Source organism: Macrotis lagotis, chromosome 4, assembly GCF_037893015.1.
Source record: "Macrotis lagotis isolate mMagLag1 chromosome 4, bilby.v1.9.chrom.fasta, whole genome shotgun sequence".
NCBI classification, from domain to species: Eukaryota; Metazoa; Chordata; class Mammalia; order Peramelemorphia; family Peramelidae; genus Macrotis; species Macrotis lagotis.
Window position 1 is genome coordinate 261,850,829 of NC_133661.1, and position 19,495 is coordinate 261,870,323.

General features: G+C 34.0%; 1 protein-coding gene across 3 annotated transcripts in view; it reads left to right on the top strand.

The window, feature by feature from the left end:
• The window catches only part of DAAM1 (dishevelled associated activator of morphogenesis 1), a 222,193-nt gene that overhangs the window by 170,123 nt on the left and 32,575 nt on the right, over window positions 1–19,495 (top strand). For all 3 annotated transcript variants that reach the window (XM_074235915.1, XM_074235916.1, XM_074235917.1), the window contains exon 16: window positions 9,120–9,226. In XM_074235915.1, coding sequence (XP_074092016.1) covers window positions 9,120–9,226 — 107 coding nt within the window. The remainder of the gene's footprint in view (window positions 1–9,119; window positions 9,227–19,495) is intronic.

Here is a 19,495-nt window from a genome sequence, read left to right on the forward strand (position 1 = left end):
GAATAAAACCAAGAAAACCGAGAGGGGAATATCCAGAAAGAGGAAGTTGGTAAACATTGCTAAGTATTGCAAGGAATGGTAGTATAGGAGAAAATGCCTTTCTGGAGCTGCTATTCTATAAAGGAGACTGCTTATGTATGTCAATTTTAGGATGGAATGGGTAAATCAGGGAGGATGAGGATTGAGAATATTAGATTTTTGTAAATTTGAGAGTTCACTGGTAACCTTAGAGACAGCAGTTTCAGTTGTATCATGTTCAACATGCCTGTCAGTCAACAAGCATTTATTAATTCCTTATTGAATTTTAGACACTGGGCTAAATTGTCGGGATATAGGAAATAAAAAAAAATCATAATGAGACTTGAAACCAAATTGCAAGGGATTAACAGCTGAGTGAGAGTACAAAAAGTAGAGCCAATGAAAATACAGGATTTTTTTCCTAGAACTTTGACTATGAGAGGGAGACGAGGTCTGGCAATTAATTGAGGAGATAGTGAGGAATGTTTTGCACAGACTTCTTGAACGTCTTGGTTTGCATGGCTCAAAGTTGATTTGTGTAAGTCTATCCTAGCCTGGGATATTTGGTGGAACAGATGGGATTCTTTAGAAATGTGTGGGAAATCAAGGAGCAAAATTTTGGTGAAGATTTATTGCCAGACAGATGGAGAAGGGAGTTTCTGTCATCAAGGCTGACAAATGACAAACAGTGAAGTAAGAAGATGCTAAATGTTCAGAATAAGAGAAGCCAAAGCCTATTCTAGAAAAAAGAGTGCTATGGTCATAGCAACAGGACAAAAATGATGATCTTGGTAAAAGCTTTATATCTATCTTTTGCCAGACTTCTAAAACCATGGAATTTCTTCTTTTTCTTCAGATATAGTTTAACAGAACTTATTTGTTGTTGTAGAAATAAAATTCTTCCAAGGTAGTTTGGAAGGTAATTTTGAGCAAAATAAAGAAAAAAAGTGTGGATATTTAGCAGTTAATCAGAAAAACATAAAATAGAATGACAAAATTACAAAAGAATAGAAAATCAAATGATTGGAAAAGGAAAAATCTAAGTTTCAGAATTAATAAATGAAATTGTCAATGAATGGAGAACTCGATTTAGGGAACTTTGGTATCCTTTAAGTCAGAATGAATTTATAGATTATTTATAGAAGGAAGGGTTAAATGTAATTATAGACATTATTGGGCCTTTCAATTGATGGCACATGGCTATCCTGGTGAATTACTTACATGTCACTGACCCCACCATTCACCATGGTGATCAATTTTCTTCAAGAGAGCAGTGTGTCTCTTGTTTTGATTAGATCTAGTTTAATTATCCAGTGAGGGTCAATAAGGGTATCTGGAAAGCTGAAAGAGGTAAAGCAATAACCATGAAGGCTAAAGCTCACCTAGAATGCTTTCAAACTTATCTTGTTCATCACTTTAAATATTGCTTTCAGTTCACCAAAGATCAAATGCCTCGAATTATTCCATAAAGAACGAATACCTGTCGTTTGTTAAAAGAAGGTTTCTTTCTTAATTCTAAGTTGTGCTATTTTATTTTAATTATGAAAATACAGGCTGAAACTCTTAAAGTTATTAAATGAAATGTGATAAACGATGCTACCTTATTTTTCCAAATCATGAAGCCAAAGCCTAGCATGCTTCTTTATAAACAAAGAGGTGATGATGGAAAAGGAAATGAATTCTCAAAGAACATGGATTCTAAAATTATTAAACTCTTGGAGCTCAAAATGCTTCATTAGCAGTCTCTTTTATGTACCATAAAGATATCTTTCTAGCTTTGTCAATCAAGAGAGACTTTGAATTTAGATGAAATAGAATTGTTTTAAAAAAAATAACATTTATCCAGATGCTATTTATGATGAAATGGCAGATGCTGAGGATGTTAGACCATTGTGTATTTTCTGTCACTATAAAGTGAAATCAGTGCAGCTTGATAGTTCTCAGATCCTGTCTAAGGGATTTTGATTACCAAGGTATAGAGACAAAGACCAGATCTGTGATTTCATTGATATAGGGAATTTCCTATCAATTCAGGTCAACCTGTATTCTTAAAATGCTACCTAGAGCCCAGAAATGGTAAGTAACTTGCCCAAGGTTACTACTAGCCCAACAATATGTGTCTTCCTTAGTCCTTCCTAGCTGAGAAGCCAGCTCTCTCTATCCATTATGACACACTGACTTTTTTATTTTAGACCAGAACATACAAGTTATTTTACAAAAAAGGTTATCACAAAATGAAGCAAGGCTCAGGTGTATGACAATTCAGAGTCCCAGCACCTATTTAGATATACTAAATACTATCTTTATTCCTAACTTCTGGAATAACTGGTTGTTTTGATGAAAAAACATGAACATGTACCTGGGAATTTCAAGAAGAGAATTTAAAAAATCAAAAGTTCTGGGCATTCATAGTGGTTCTTCTCATGTCTGAGCATGTGGGCTACATTTATTTTAATGAGCAGGTGGTTAAAAGGCCTAAGTTTACAAGACTCATAATTAACTGACTTTCAACAGAAGGTGTAGGATGCTGTCTCTCTGTGCCAAAATGTTCTGGGATGGGTACACACAATGTGTGAGATCTGGTAAAAAAAAGAAAGGGTGGAGAAAGTGTTATAATTGGGTAATTGCCATAGCAACTAATTCCTGTTTAAGTAAGTGGTAGCAGTCACAGACTAGATCAGATTAAAAATAAACTCCTAATGTGTTTAAGCACTAAGGTAGGTTGGTACGAATGAGTAAGTTGTGCTATTTATTAATGCTTGTAAGCACAAGGCATTGCCACATTCCAGTACAGAACTTCATTCATTTAATTTGAAATGAGCAGGTCATTTACCCTCTGGCTTGTAGGAAGAGGTTATCTTCTGTCATCTCCAAAGACAGAGGAAAAGGAACAATTTGATATCATCATCTTTGAAAAAAACTACATAATAGAATCAAGAACACATCGATTCAGATCTCTTTTGACATACTATATGACTCAGAATGGCGTTTAATCTCTCTGACTCTTGTTTTCTTCTTCAGTAAATTGCGAAAATTCTAGTACATAAAATCTTCAAAGTTGGAAAAATTCTCACAGAAACTTAGAAAAATGCAGTTATGGTCAATACTAGGAAGTGGAATTCTGAGAATAGACTCTCTTTTGGAGATATGTAGGAAAGACCAAAAGTGGATCCAGTGACTTCTTGAGTTACTTCCGCACATATCTTTTTTTTTAGGTTTTTGCAAGGCAAATGGGGTTAAGTGGCTTGCCCAAGACCACACAGCTAGGTAATTATTAAGGGTCTGAGACTGGATTTGAACCCAGGTAGTCCTGACTCCAAGGCTGGTGCTTTATCCACTATGCCACCTAGCTGCCCCAGCACATATGTTTAAGAAGGGCCCTTATTTTGACCTGAAGTTCCTTCTGTTTAAAGATGTCAGCCAGTCTGTGATTAAGTTGTTAAAACTATCAAAATTTAAAGTAAGATTTTAAATAAAAATTCCTTTCTGTCATTCCATTCAAATTGAGAGAAAAGTGCTTTAAATCTACTTTTGAATGATCGTTTTGTGCTTGACTTAAGCACTTTCCAGTGGTAAATATAGTATGTTCAATGTCATTTTGTTCCCAGTTCAAAATTCTGCATCAACATTTTTTCAATGCCAGCTGTGAGGAGAGACAACATTTAGATAAGACATGAGCCTATTATAAGGCAATAAGACTCAGAAAATTGCAATATATAAAATTGGATCTTGGAAATCCAAGACCTGAGTTAGAAACTCAATCTTACTTTCTTTTGCCTTGAGACAAGTCATTCAACCGCTCTTGGAGTTTCCTCATCTGTTAAAAAAAAAAATGAGAAAGGTTGAATCATATCATCTCCAAAGACCTTTCCAAATATCAGCCAAATACTGTGATGTCTGGCACATAGTAGGAGCTTAATAAATATTGATTGGTTGATCCTAAAGAGTTACATGCATATGAAGAGACCACCCAGAAAAGGACAAGAAAAGTTTTATGGAGTTGGGAGGGGCCATTGAATTTGGACTCAGAGTAGTCTATATTAGTTGGGATGTCTAGTGTTTGGAAGGAAATAATGAGATAAGTTGGAAAGTGGAGAATGGGGTAGGATACTAGACAGTAAGTGTCCTTGAATGCAAGGCAAAGATGTTTGAAGGATGTTTGAGAACAGAAGGTTATTACTGGTTTCTGAGCAGAATATGATGTGATAGTCGTGGTAAAGAAAGATTATTCTGATAGTGAATTGAGAACTTTTTGGAAAAAGGAGAAAGCAGAGGAAGAAAGACCTGTGTTGGGTCATTGTAATTGTCCACACAAGTGGAAATGAGGGGACTTGGTCATATCAGTAATACTTAAAGAGGAGGAGTAAGCCATGAGAGATGGTATGAAGGCAGAATTGACAAGCTTGATAGTTCTTTTGATATGAGTTAAAGGAATAGGAAAAATGAAAGACAATAAATGAATTAGAAACATGGAAGCTTGGGTAAATGGTAGTGTTATAGGGGAAAATCCAAAGAAATAGCAAGAATAAGGAGAAAGTTACTAAGTTCAGTTTAAACATGATTTTGAAATATTTGTGGAGGATCAAACTAGGTAGTTGGAGGTAGAAACTCAGAGAGACTTAGTAGACATAAAGGTCTGGATTTAGAGGAGATAATATAGTGAGAGAAGAGGATTTTGCTTTTTAAATTTCTTACATTGCCTTGAGTAGCTTTTCCCTAGAAAGCAAAACAAAATCAATCAATCAAGGATCTCAGTTTAGTGTGGACATTTTTGGTCATTTGAAGTTTTGTAGAACAAATGTATCTTCCTAAGATAAACTATGGGATGCAATTCATTGTTCTAGTAGTGCTTTTTAAATAGCTATTGTAACCCATTTAGTGAATTCACTAATAGTTTCTGATTGTTTATGACTGATTGTTACTTATACCGCTAATTTTTATATTTCAAAAGGTTCATCATGTAACCATTTAGTGTGAACTAAATGTCAGATTTAGTGTGATTCATTGCTATAGAATTGAGAGTTACAAATAATTACAAAATTTGAAGCACAAAATCTATGAAATGATACATATAGATTGTTGAAGTAGAATGTTGTATGAATAGCTCCCTTAGGACAAGGTGCACAGAGAGATGTTCTTTTCTTGCCTATGCTCCCTTTGATAAGCCAAGTATAAAAAGATCTGGTTTCTAACTAAATTAAAGAATCAGCTCTTTTGAGTATTGAAACTAACTTCTGATTTTAGAGTGAATAATTAGAGAGTTAAAAAATTGGATCTTTAAAACCTGTATGAAGACATTCTTTTTAATCTTAGCTATCGGGGCAGCTAGGTGGCATAGTGGATAAAGCACCAGCCCTGGAGTCAGGAGTACCTGGGTTCAAATCCTGTCTCAGACACTTAATAATTACCTAGCTGTGTGGCCTTGGGCAAGCCACTTAACCCCATTTGCCTTGCCAAAAAAAAAAAATCTTAGCTATCAAATGGAAACATTTGGTTTGGGTTTCAAAGAATATATTGTGTGATGTCATAGTCTTTAAAGGCAAAGATGATTTAAAGAAAGAATTAATCATGCTTTCTTATAAACCTGTGCCCACTGCTAGTATATTTCATCATATGTTCTTTTTTTAAATTTTTTTAATTCATCATATCTCCTAAATAAAGTTAGATTTTTTTGACTTATAGACACCGCAACTTTTTTCCATCTCATATGTAAGTGATTAAGGATAGACAATGATGACTTGTGAGTTTATAATTAAAATGAAATTTGAAAATTGAATAAAAGCAATGAAAACAGAATAAAACTGAATGAAAGCAATAAACATTTTTATTTAGCACCTATTATCTGCCAGACATTGGTTCTAAATGGAGAAAAAATGGGCTTAAACTTTTGTGTAAAGAACACAGCATGAAGAACTCAGGCTAGAATTCTAAATTCTTCTTGCTGTGAGAATTTTTACATCAGAGAATGAATTATCAGGAATTTTTAGAAGCTTCTCCTTTGGAGGCCTATAAAAAAAAAACAAAGGATCTATTTACATCTGGCTGCAATGCTGTAGGTGTGGTCCTCCCTGAAGGTGTGAGGGAGTACTTTAAGAGGAATTATTGGGGCCCATTCCAATTTGGAACTTTCTCTGCCTTTGAATGGAATGCAGTCTTATAGGATGGGAAGGGAAGTCTTGGGAGTATAGAGGAAAACTCTTATTTCTTTAGGGACAAAGGAAAATTGACATCATTGAGTGGGGGGGGAAGTTGTTTGTTGATTATTGACTTATTTTAAAATGCTATTCTAGAAAGGCAATCACTGCTAGGATGTGTGGGACAGGAAAAGGATAAACTTTTGCTTCCCACTAGAGGAATTATATGAAACAGTTCATTGACCCTGGCAATATTGCCAGGACCAATGAGACCTTAAGGAATACATTGAGCAAACTTCCTTGTGCAAGTTTTTGGCCTGAAAACGTAAGTGGACTTTTTACAACCAAGTTTTAATCCTTCCAACTTTGAAAAATTATGTAACATAAGTTGCAACTTCCTTAAGTGAGATACCACCATATTTTCCTTTTCCTTTGTTCTGAATATTTTCTGTGTGCTGTTAATTATTAGTCTTTTGTCCTGACTTTCTTTTTGAGGCAACATTTGAGGCAAATAGACTTTAACAATGTACCAACACTTCTTTCAATTTGAAACTTTCTTCCTTCATTTTAAGTGTTCTACTTTTCTTTCTTTTCATCTCTCTTAGTGACATTCACAGGCCTTATTTATATTCCTCATTGTTGTGATTATGATTTTTTGACCTACATTCAGTTCTATTTCCATTCAATTTTATTTTAGCAAATATTTGTTGAATGCAATTGAATAATGTGTGTAAATCTTAGAGGGTCTAGTCCTATGGAGATCCTTTAAAGTCTTAATTTTGTTGTTCCATATTTAGCTTCACACTGTTATCAGGGTGGGAAAATGGACTGATCCGAGAGACCTTTTTTCCATGTAGACATCAACTATTAATTCAGTCTTTTTTTTAATCAAGTTGTTCAACCCGATCCACCTAATTTCCATCCCATTCCTATTTCTCTTGAGTTCACTGAGTTTTACTTCAGTTCACTGTTATAAGGCAAATAGAGTGCCAAAGCTCAGTGAAATGAAAGTACTTCAACTATGTGGAATTATGACCATTGTTGAGAAAGCTGAGGTGGAATGAAGATATGGGTCACGGGATTTGTAGAGGTAGCTAAACAAGAAAGATGGGGTTTTGGAGGAGAAATCCATACAAAGTGTAACTATCTTTTTTTTTTTTTGATTTTTGCAATGCAGTGGGGTTAAGGGATTTGCCCAAGGTCATATAGCTAGGTAATTATTAAGTATCTGCATAGTGTAGCTATCAAAAACAAAACATGGAGAGGAAGATTAGGAGCTCTTTAAGGTACCTGAAAATGGAGGAAGAATGACCTCCTTTTCATAGATGAAAGTTATTTGATGACTTGGGATAGGATGCTAAACAACAAATGGAAGAAACCCCAATGTAGAGAGGTTGAGTGTTGTCATTATATGGAGTATCCAGTAATGACAATGGGGAGCAAAGAGAATGCTTATCTGTTTCTTCCCCTGGGCCAATGTGTCATGCATGGAGCATGAGAATAGAAACACCACTTACTCGAAAGGGTGACCAGTGATGCAAAGTCTTCCAAAGGGGAAACTAGGTTTTCAGAAGAACAAAATGATTAAAAGAAAAGAGAAAGAAGTCCAGGGTGAAAGGGACTTTGTTAATGAAGCAACATGATTTCCAAATGCCCGAGGAAAGGTAGAGATGAAAGAGGTAGGATAGAGTTAAATGATGATGAGAGAACAAGAATTGGTAGCTAAGGAAGAAAAGTCTGTTTCATCCAAGTACAGCTGTGAATCACAGGTATAAAGAAAGGAGTAGCCTTTGCATCAAGCAACTCTGTTACCAGTTTTCCTGAATAATTGATGACTTGTGGGGGGTTTTGCTATGACTATTAAATTGCATGTTTCTGATTGCCTTTTCCATGCTTCTGCTATGGCTGTAGGATTTCTTTATCAACAGTAACTCCAAGCAGGTAAGGGAATGATTGCCAAAAATCTTGTTTAATGGAACTGGCTCATAGCCAACTTGGAAACTCTTAGGCATGTTTGTCTGTAGACAATACAAAATACAGTGCATGGTGAAAATTGCATTGTACACTTAACTATAGAAGCTTTCATGCAGATATTGCATTTGTATTCTGAATCTCAGGATGCCAAGAAGATAATTGAAGCACAATTTCATTTTTTCCCCTGTAAACTAAGTTATATTTAGTAATAAAACTATGTTGTTTTCCTGAATTTCATTGAAACAACCTTGAAACCCTTTATGGATCCTGAAATTTAATGATGTAAAAATTGTGCATTTTTGTTCTTTCACAGAAGCCTTTTCAGCTGATTCATCTAACACATCTTTATTTAACTTTGGCAAAATAAATTTAAAAAACTGAGTTTCTTGTGTCTGTCTTCTTATTTAATCCCTGAGGTCTTTGGCTACCTTTGCAGGAAGAGTAAGGCAACAAATAGGTTATGGAAATGAAAGTTTGATCTGATGCCTTGAGCACTCTGTTCTGCTCCAGGATGATAAGATGTTAGCTGTACTGGACAACCTCCTGGTGCTTGTAAAAAAGCAAGGCTTTATTGTTCAACCTTTGGGGTGTTTGTGATGCAAATAATTCTAGCATGAATGAATGAATGACTACTTACTACTGTATCTGTCTCAAGTGGCCAATGGAAGACTGAAAGTGAACTTGATTCATTGTGAGTTTTCTTAGGGAGGGAACTTGGGGAGACAGCACACATATATACAAGGGGAAAATGTTCATTAATAATTTATGCTTGATCATGTTGTCATCACAAACTGTACCTCCAAATAATAGCTTTTAAAGTATCATTCTTTGTTGGGGTTTTTTATTTGAAGCCTAGATTGTAGTCTTCTTTTTTTGTCATACAAGGAAACTTTATTAAAAATGACTCTGTGTGTGTGTGTGTGTGTGTGTGTGTGTGTGTGTGTGTGTACAGAATGTCATTGTTTAGACTTTCATGGATTCCTATCTTTATAGAAAGAAACAGATGCCATTGATGACACATTGAGTTCCAGACACAAAGTGAAAGAACTTTCAGTGATTGATGGCCGGAGGGCCCAGAACTGCAACATTCTACTCTCAAGGTATTGTTAATATTGACTAATGAGTATTTTTATTGTAGCCATTCACTGCAGCTAATGATTTTGGTATGTGACTCTCAATCGTATATATTTGTAAACTTTAAAAATCTGTTTCTATGTTGTAATAAGTGATACTTAAACATCCCTCTAAGAAATAACTGGGAATGAGTTGAAATTTCTTAGATTATTCTCTCTCTCTCTCTCTCTCTCTCTCTCTCTCTCTCTCTATATATATATATATATATATATATATATATATATGTATATGTATATATAATTTTGTATTTATATATACATAATATGCATGTAATTTTGTATTATATATGTATACATATATATTAAAATGCCCATACTTTTTAAAATTTTCATTGACCTGTTTTCCTAGTATACAAATGTTTGTGAGGGAGCTCACATTCTAACAAATACTAGAATGTTAGCTTTTTAAATGTCTTTGACCTTTTTTGTTTTCCTAGTATACAAATGTTTGGGGTAGCTCATGTTCCAAAAAATACTAGAATATTAGCTTTTTAAATGTCTATTCCTTCAAGTTTTAGTTTCTTCTTGGTCTTTTGTTTTAACATTTTCTTTTTTTTACTAGGTAGAAAGATCAAACCAAATTAAAATAATTCTTCAGGAGCACATAGCATCCAAACTTGAATGAAAGAAAATTTAAAATTCTGTCTACAAATTCTCCTTCAGTCCTAGTTGGATTGGCTTGTCACATTTAGCCATCACATTTAGCATATTGGTCTCATTTCTTTCCTCACCTTAATTCTTATTAAAGATAGTTACAGTGATTATGAGAAGTAATGGAATTTTTTTTTAAAAATCTACAAAATATATATTAGAGAAATCATGTTGGGCAAGTTCTTCTATGAAAACTTCATGTGGGTTAACATTGTCATAAAATGAATTTTTTCAGGAATAGGAATAATAAAACATTTATTTTTTTATCTGGTCATAAAGACTGCTTTTGAGAGAAGACCTTTATAAAGCAGAAAACTAATTTTATGCTTTATCTTGTAACACCATAGCCAGATTATAGTTACATCTTACTGTAGGGATGAAATATCTTGTGACAGGGGAAATGAGTTTGGAACATTAAATTTTAATCTTGTGATTAGAAATTTGAAAATGAAAAATAAAATAAAAAAATTTTAAAAATGAAAAACATTTCAGTTCAATACCTAATTGAAAAACATGTTTCTATGTTTGCCTGGGATTCATTCATTCAACTCATTTACTTCAGTTTTTCCCCCCCAAGAAACCCCTTGAGGTTACTTCACAGTCTCTATTGTGCTAAAGAAGAATGTTATATTTTCCTCAGGAAGTCACCATTGAAAATAATTTTATATTTAAGGCTCCCCTCCCTCCTCTAACAAATAATGTTGTTTGTTGTTCAGTCATTTCTGATGCTATGTAACCCTTATGTATAAGGTTTTCTTGGCAAAGATACTGCCATTTCTTTCTCTACTGTTTCTCCATTTGTAGATGAGAAACTGAGGCAAATAAGGATTAAGTGATTTGCCCAGGGTCACACAGCTAGTAAGTATCTAAGATTAGATTTGAACTTAGTTCTTTCTTAGTCCAACCTGGTGCTTTCTCCACTATACCATCTAACTACCCCTAACAAAGAATGTATTCTTGTATAAATGCTGAAATAAATGTAAATTTTTGAAAATAATTTTTAATCTTTTAGTTCTTTTTTCTACATTATATCCAGTTTTTTAAAAAAATATCATTGGACTACAGAAAAAAACTATTTGAAAAACTTTTCAAAAAGTTTACTGTTATTTTTCCTTTGTATGCCATAAGGTAAAAATCCCTATGGGAAGTAAATACATCAGTCCAGTTCCCTGCAGACAGATTGTACTCAACAGAGACTTTAGCATTAAAGATAAACTCACAGTTTTTCTGACTTTTTCTGTCAGTCCTTGAAGAAGTGATTTCTTTTAATGCCATATAATTTATTATATGTATCAGAGGTTAGAGTGATTTAGGTTTGGAGGGCTCCACAAAGACTCCCTTGAAGTGACCAAACTTAGTTTTGTAAATTTTAAAGGAAATGAATTAAAATATGGCCCAATCTGTTTGTGACATAAATCAGTAACAAAGTTAAGGAAGCAAAGTTCTATCAGAGTGACCATCAATTCAAACAAAAGTGAAAAGTTTTTGTGGCATATTAGAGCTGCCCTAAAATATAATGGACTGCTTTGGGAAGTCATAAGAGGTCTTTTGAGTTATAATTATTAACTAGATATGGGGCAGGGGTATTCTTATTTCAAGTACAGGTTGGATTAATCAGTCATCTCTGAAGCTTCTTCCATTTCTAAGATTCAAGGATTATAGGGACTCTTGTTCTGGATGACCCAATAGTTATAATACTTTGTTAATATGGTTTTCTTTTGTGTAATTCTAATGGATGACATAGTGCCCAGCATATAGTAGGAGATGCTTAATAAATGTTTGATTGTGTTCATTTATGGTCCCTACATTTTAGGAAGAACATTGATAAGATAACATTCATCCAGAGAAGATTGACTTGGATGGTGGAGGGCCTTCTTTGCTTAGCCTTGGATTTTAAGGCCTGGTTGGGATGTAGTAGCTGTTTTTCTCAGTAGAAGGCAGATCAAATTTTGTGTCTGGATGGAACAAGGAACAATAGGTGGAAGTTTTAGGGAGACAGATTTGGGTTTTGAATGAGGGAAGAAATTTTGAAATACCCCCAAAGTGGAATGGAATGAGTTCCCTATCACTGGAAGTTTTCAGGTTGAGGTAGGATGACTCTTTTTGGCAAGGATTATAAATGAGATTTCTGGTTAGATTTTAGTTGAACTGGATGACTTTTAAAGTCTCTTCCATCTCTGAGTTTGTGTAATCTAAAGAGCTTAGTTAAGAGAGGAAAAAGATCAGGTTAAAGGTAAGTACTGTTTTATCCTATTTTGTAAGCAATATATTTATTGAGGGCCTATTATATGTTTAGTTCTATATAAGGGTAAAAGCAGGAGACAAAGAGCTTATCTTATTGGGGGAGACAAAATAGAAACTTGAAAGTTATTTTTTTAACAGTACAAGTTGGTTCCTGATTAAGTATCAAGTGAGTGATATATAGCTATTAAGTGCTATAGGATTTCTGGGAAGGGAAAGCCCCCCCGCCTCCCTCCCAAGGGTATCGAGAATTTCTATCTCAGTTCTTCAGAGCTGTTTTAGAGGACCCTGAAATTGCCACAGAAGAGTTAGATTGTTTCCTAAAGCTAAAAGCACAGGGTGTTTTTCCTTTGTTTTTTTTTTAATAGACATGTTTCAGCTTATACAGGGAAAGACTTGTTTCTTTGAGTCACTGAAGAGTATGAAGGGATGTGGGCATGAGAAATTGAGGGCAAAAGATATATCCTAGTAGTCACCCAAAAGATCAGAATACAATTGGGTCCTTTATAAGAACAGGTTACTTACATATGTGCCTCAGCCAGTGGAGTGGTAGGGACATTAAAACCTGAAGAGATGATCTTTGGGCTACAGTAGTAGTAAGAGGAAGGAAATTGATAACAGTACAAAATGCCTACTTTCAGTCTAATACTCAAATTACCACAAACTCTTCATTCATTTTGGTTTGATTCAGGAACACTTGGGTTGGATCCATTACAGAAAGACAACTCAGTGATACAAAAGAGATCTAAGGGTTTTTTTATAGGGAGAAGTGCATAGGGGTGGGGTGGGAAGGGTGATTTGGGGAAAGGTTCATCAGATAGGTTTTATACTTCTACAGCCATACATAGGCAGAAAATCAACTCTGCTCAAAATGAATGAGGCATTTAAGTTAATAGAATAGAAGATTATAGGTGCAGATGATTCCAGAAAAACGCTAGGAAGGGTGTATCAAAATTAAAGATAGTTTATAGTACACAAACTTATGAATCTTAGAAACCCTCATAACAGACTGGTTCCCTGAAATTGTATAATTTGAAGAGGCAGAGCAAAATTTGGGATAAGGCCAAGAAAAGAATAAGCAAAAAGATAGAGGTAGATTTGCACCAGACTTATTTAAGCAATGTTTGAAGTAGAGAGAAATAAGTGGATAGGTAGAATGGGATGAAATTATAGGGGCTAGACTGAGAGAGGTTTGAATTTGAAATTCCTAGAGAATTGGGATTGTTTCTTTCATTATATTTATAGCCCCTGTTGCCTGGCACATAATAGATTTGATAAGGATTTGATGTTTGAAAAGTCTTTTCCAGCTTTTCCTGCCAATTTCCTTTAAGCAAATACATGACACCTAGGATCATTTCCCAATGGACATGGAAAAGCAGTTCTAAAAAGAATTACAAATGATTACAACCATTCTTTTTGTGAAAGATTGTTTGAAATAATAAATAATCAGGGAAATGCAAAACAAATTGGCATAGATAACAGTTCTTCCTTTTGGTTTAAATGCATTGATTTTGTTTATGCAAAAGCTTTTCAATGTAATATAATCAAACTTATCTGTCTTCTCTTTTGTGATTGCTATATTCCTTGTTAGGAGAGATCTTTTACCATAATGGATGGATTCTCTCTCTCCTGTCCTCTATTTCTCTTCTCTCTCCTCAACTGACTATTAATGTTCTGTTAAATTATTTATTATTCTGCCTTATCTAATCCATTCTGCTAATCTACTTTTTTTAAAAAAAGCAAGTAATTACCAAATAGATTTATTATTGCTTTATATAGAATAATTCAAAGTCTAGAAATGCTTGTCTTCTTTCATTTCTTCCCCTTTCCACCCCCCCCCAACCTATTTCCCTTGAGCATCTAAATCTCTTGTTTCTCTAAATGAATTTTCTTATTAATTTGTTCAGTTCTGGAAAGTATCATTTGGTAGCTTGGCATTGCACTAAATTTGTATATTAATGTAGGTAGCATTGTCAGTTTTATTGTATACACAAGGCCCAAGAGAACAGTATCTTAAGAAGAATTAGATTAATATATCTTGATCAAGGTGATAGAAGAAAGGAGAAGTAAAAGTCAAGAAAGTCAGATAAAAGGCGATTGCTATAATTAGGTTGGAGGTGATAAGCACCTAGTCAGAACTAGCATTAATAGAGGCTAAAAGAAAAGACACGGATAAGAGGAATTACAATTTTTTTAATCAATAGAATTTGGTGATTCTGGAGATAGAATCTTATGGGACTGATATGTAAACTATATCTCATATCTTTTCACTTAATTTGATACCCAAAGGCTTAACATTAATGTTCTTATTCTTGTCTAGTGGCCTAGGAATTTGATTTCCTGTGATGTACTTTGCTAACTAAATTCTGCTAAAATAAAATAATGAGAATGTGACAAATATTACAAGATGGGGCCAATTGTAAAAATATTATCATGTATCTATTTGTGTTAAGTCTAATATCTGGTGACCCCTTAAAGATATTCATTGCCCAGAAAGAACAATTAGTCAAATCTTAAAAGAATATATCTAGGGTAGTCAAAGCAATAAAAGTGAGGCCATGTTTGTGTGAATGTTCAGTATAAGATGGAACATGAAATCATCTTAACATTTGATCTAGAAGAGACCTTAAAGATCATCTGTTCCAGCCCACCATTTTATTGACATGGAATCTAATATCCATAGCCTCATGGTGGAAAGATCACTATGTCTGGTCTTAGAGGACTTGAGTTCAAATAAAATTCTGCCACTTGTCTTCCTTGAGTGTCCTTGGGCATTTCTATCTATGTTTGAAATTCTTCATTTCTTACATGAGGGGCAGAAATACATCATTTCTATGTTATTTCAGCTATAAGTACTGTGACTAGGAATTTGACAAAGGGAATTTGAAGAAAATCCTTATATTCTTTTCCTTTCCTCTGGTTGCCTCCTTAAGGGAACAATTCACAAGTACAGAAAAATATTGGCAGAGATTTGAAATGCCAATTCTATACTATAGAAAAAGTTTGATATGGATAGAAAAAAAAATATGCCCAACAACTGTTGGTAAACTGCAAGTATTTATTATTCTGACCTTTGCTAAAGTGTCCAAGAATTTTTTCTTGTATGGATATGAGGCCTAGTTTTCTCTTTTCCCTAAAACAGCTTTCAAAGAAATTGAAAAACAAGGTTTATATTGCAAAATGAAACCACATAAAATACATTTTTATGAAGTATCCTGCCATATTTTTTTCCAAACACACAACTTAATGTCTGTAACTTTAGTACAGTAAACTATAAACATGCCCCATTGTTCTCTTTCCCCTCATTTTTATAGGGGTAAGGAGCAAGTCTTTCCCTTACCTGCAGAGATTTTATACAGATCTCATGCAGTGAATCAAGGATGAGATTGGATGACCTCAGAGGTCATTTCTGATTTGGAGACTGGGAGGAAAACTTTCATATCAGTATAGTAGGAGCTGAAGCAAGCTACTATGAATTTCAAGCCTCTGATGTAAACCAAAACACTGAGGTTGATCCTATATTTTTGGTTTACTTAATTAGACCTTTATATTTCAGCCCCCATAGTAAATTATTAAATTTATTTACTTTATCTAAATTTTGGTACTGTCAAGTGGTACAGGCTGGATTACCTGTGTGGCCCTGGCTAAGTCACTTTGCCTTAGTTTCCTTATCTATATGATGAACTGGAGACAGAAATGGGAAACCACTACAGTATCTTGGCCAAGAGTATTCCAAAAGAGGTTGTGAAGAGTCAGATACAACTGAAAAGACAGAACAACAATTCTTTAGTGCATGAACTACTATTGGAAGCTATTTCTTTCATCTTCCTGTTTTAGAAATAAATCTGAACTGGAAAACCATCATATCAACCAATAATTTGTTTATTTGCTTTGTATCAGACACAGAGCTACAAAGAAAAACAAAACAATCTGTACTTTCAAGGAACTTAGTATAATAGGAAATATAACTGAAAACAACTATGTACAGACAAGAAATATGTAGATATAGAGGCAGCTATACATCTTATAAAAACATCTGGATATATTTCAGATGTGGTTGTATCTATATCTACATTGTAATGTAGTAATAGTACATAGTAATTTGCAGTTATAATCAAAAGTGAGAAAACCAACATTGAGGGGAATAGGGAAAGACTCTTTGATAATTTGTAATTTTCTACCTTTTCAAAAATCTGCTGTGTTAGAAAAATGAAACTTGGAAATTTTAAGTTATCACTAATACAAAGGCATTCTGTGACATTTAGATTAGCAATTCAGAGTAATATAGAGTTGGCATTCCCCGTGCAATTTGTAGGTCATGGAGGTGGTTATAAGTCTAATTAGAAAGGTCACTTTTCTGGAGATTTATATTTCTTATTCTCCATTTTTAAAGGAGCTAAAATTGTTTTCTGATCCTCAGGTTGAGTTTAGTCCAGACACAGTCTCTGGGGGTCAGATATATATAATTTCAAAAGCAAGAAATTCTGTGATCCATATGGAGAACTAATGAAATGCAAATTTAGAACTTTTTGTTCTCACTCTGATTTTTTAACTCCATTTCTTTTAAATGCAAAACAGAAGGCCTTTCCAGAACTAACTCATAAAAGGGATTCTCTAATTCTGTGTGGAAAAGGACACAGAAACATTTTTTCTTAGAAGCAACAACCTCCTAATGACATTTATAGGCATTTCCTTATCCAGTTGATTCTCACTGATGGCACATTAAACCTTATTTAAATAGCATATTGCCCCTTTACTTTTTGTTGTATTTTCATTTTCAGTTGTGTCAGACTCTTTATGACTCCATTGGGGGTTTTCTTAGCAAAGATACAAAAGGTGGTATGCCATTTCTTTTCTCCAGTTCATTTAACTTATGAGAAAACTGAGGTGAACAGGGTTAAATGACTTGTCCAGGGCCACACAGCTGGTAAGTGTCTGAGGTCAGATTTGAAATCAGGAAGATGACTTTAGGTTCAACACTGCACCACCCAGCTGCTGTTTCCTTTCTACTTCCTTCCAAAAGTGATTATATTTCTTTTTTGCTTTATGTCAACACAAGAAGAGTTCTTGGCATCAAGTAAGCACTGAATAATACTTAGTGACTTGCTTCATGTACACACAGCGGCATAGATATCTAAGAATGCATTGGTTTGTTTTGAACCCATTTCTATGACATATGTTAGTTTATTTTCCTGTCCTGCCTGTGCAGAACAACTCTGTTCAGTTTTAACCATTAAGTTTAAAGGTTTTTCTGCATGATAATATGATGAATATGTTGGTAAGTTAAGAATTTTTAGGGAAGTCTACAAGTCCAAAGTTTGGTTCTGATCTAGAACTATGAAATTGCCATTACTGCTCTCTTTATTACCTTTCATTTTGATAATCTTTTTTAATGAAATCTGGTTCAGAAATTGGAGAAATCTCAACTGAGAATGACACCAGCCCATCTATCCTTGATCATCCCCTTTGACAATCCTATATCTTCTTTCTTTTTCTCTCTTTCCTTAGATAGAAAGATGTATAACTATAGTCTAACAATTATTTCTTATGTATTTCGTTGTTTTGTAGCAACAAACTAAAAAAAAAAGATTGAGTATTTAAAGCTTATATAGAAAATGGTGTGTAGACAGATTTATGACAGTGTATCTATAGTACTATTGATAACATGCTAGATAGGATTTGAGAAGAGGCACTAAGTTTAGATTAGGTAGTCATACATACAGCACCTACTATGTGCAAGCTAAACTAAGTGATGAGGATATAAACAACAGCAACAACAATAAAAGGACCAAACAAATAAAAAACTATCTTTGATCTCAAGAAGATTTTTACTGATTTATATGATGATATTGTGTGTACATACACACACACACACACACACAGTCATATTACAAAATGTGGTTGTTCAGTTTTATCTGACTCTTTGTGATCCCATGGACGATATCACACCAATATTGTCCATGGTGTTTTCTTGGCAAAAGTACTGGAGAGGTTTGCCATTTCCTTTTCCAGCAGCAAACCTGTCAAGTGACTTGTTCAGAATAACACAATTTCCAAATGCCTCCACTGCGCCACCTAGCTGCCCCTGTGAGACTGGATTTGAACTCAGGAATTGACTCCAGACACAGCACTATATCCACTGAGCAATAAGAAATGTGAATTAAACACTTTGTGAAATCTTAAGTATTACTATTTTATTATTGATTTATTGGGTTTTACTGAAATGAGGGAAGGATTAGAATCTAGAAACCTTTGTTTTCTTTATAGCAATACACAATATTTTATACAGAAGTAATAAATGTGATACTTCTTTGAAAAAATGAAAAATATTGCACTAATGCTAATTATTAATTTAAAAAGTTACAAAATTTATGGGTAACTGATGCAGGAAATATCAGGCTACTTGAAGTCTGTGATCTTATTTATGTGGATACTTTCATGTATACCATCTGTGAGAATATTGCAAATACAGAATTTTTCTCTTCCCTTAAGAGGAAAAAAAATTGACTTTCAAACTAGAGTTTCTGTACAGCTGCTCTCTTTTCTCCCATGAAGGCCAGACCTAAATATAATCCCTTTTTTGGGAACAGTCTGTGAAAATACAAATCTTTCATCCTTGGTATAGTTGAGAAAGTTATTCAATGGGCTTGAAAAAAAATAGATCATCAATGTCTTTTCTATAACAGGGCAGAATGGTTAGCAACTTAAAGAATTCTGTTAATGTTTGTATTATTGAAATGAATTGTCTAAAATGTTCTACTTGGCTGTTTTCTGAGATTAAAAATCTGGGCTCAGTCAAGCTGTGTGATCTTGGGCAAATCCCTTAACCCTTTTTTGCCTCAGTTACCTCATCTGTTTTGTGAACTGGAATAAGAAATGGCAAATCACTCCAGTATCTTTGCCAAGAAAACCCCAAATGTAGTCACAAAGAACCAGATATGTTTTAAGTGCTGAGCATTTTAATTTCCACAAATGTTTGAATATCATAACTTTTATTTTATAGCACCTAAATAAGGTAACATTTTCATATGCTAACTCTGGTAATCAAAGCATAACACCTTATTTAAGTCATTATGATGACAGATATCTGTGATTCACAGATGGGCAAACAGAAGCTGAATTGATGAATTTTTTATCCTCTGCTATGAATATTTGCTAATGCTCTGTCTTTAACAAGATAATATAGCTTTATTTTTAATGCATTTCTAATATTTGACATTTTAGGATCTTTAAACATTCCCCAAAATGAAAATATGCAAAAGTTGCCAGATTCCTATTTTTCTGTTTTTTCTGTTGCCAGATTTATGTTTTTTATTTCTTAGGCGTTATGCAGAAGTGATATAC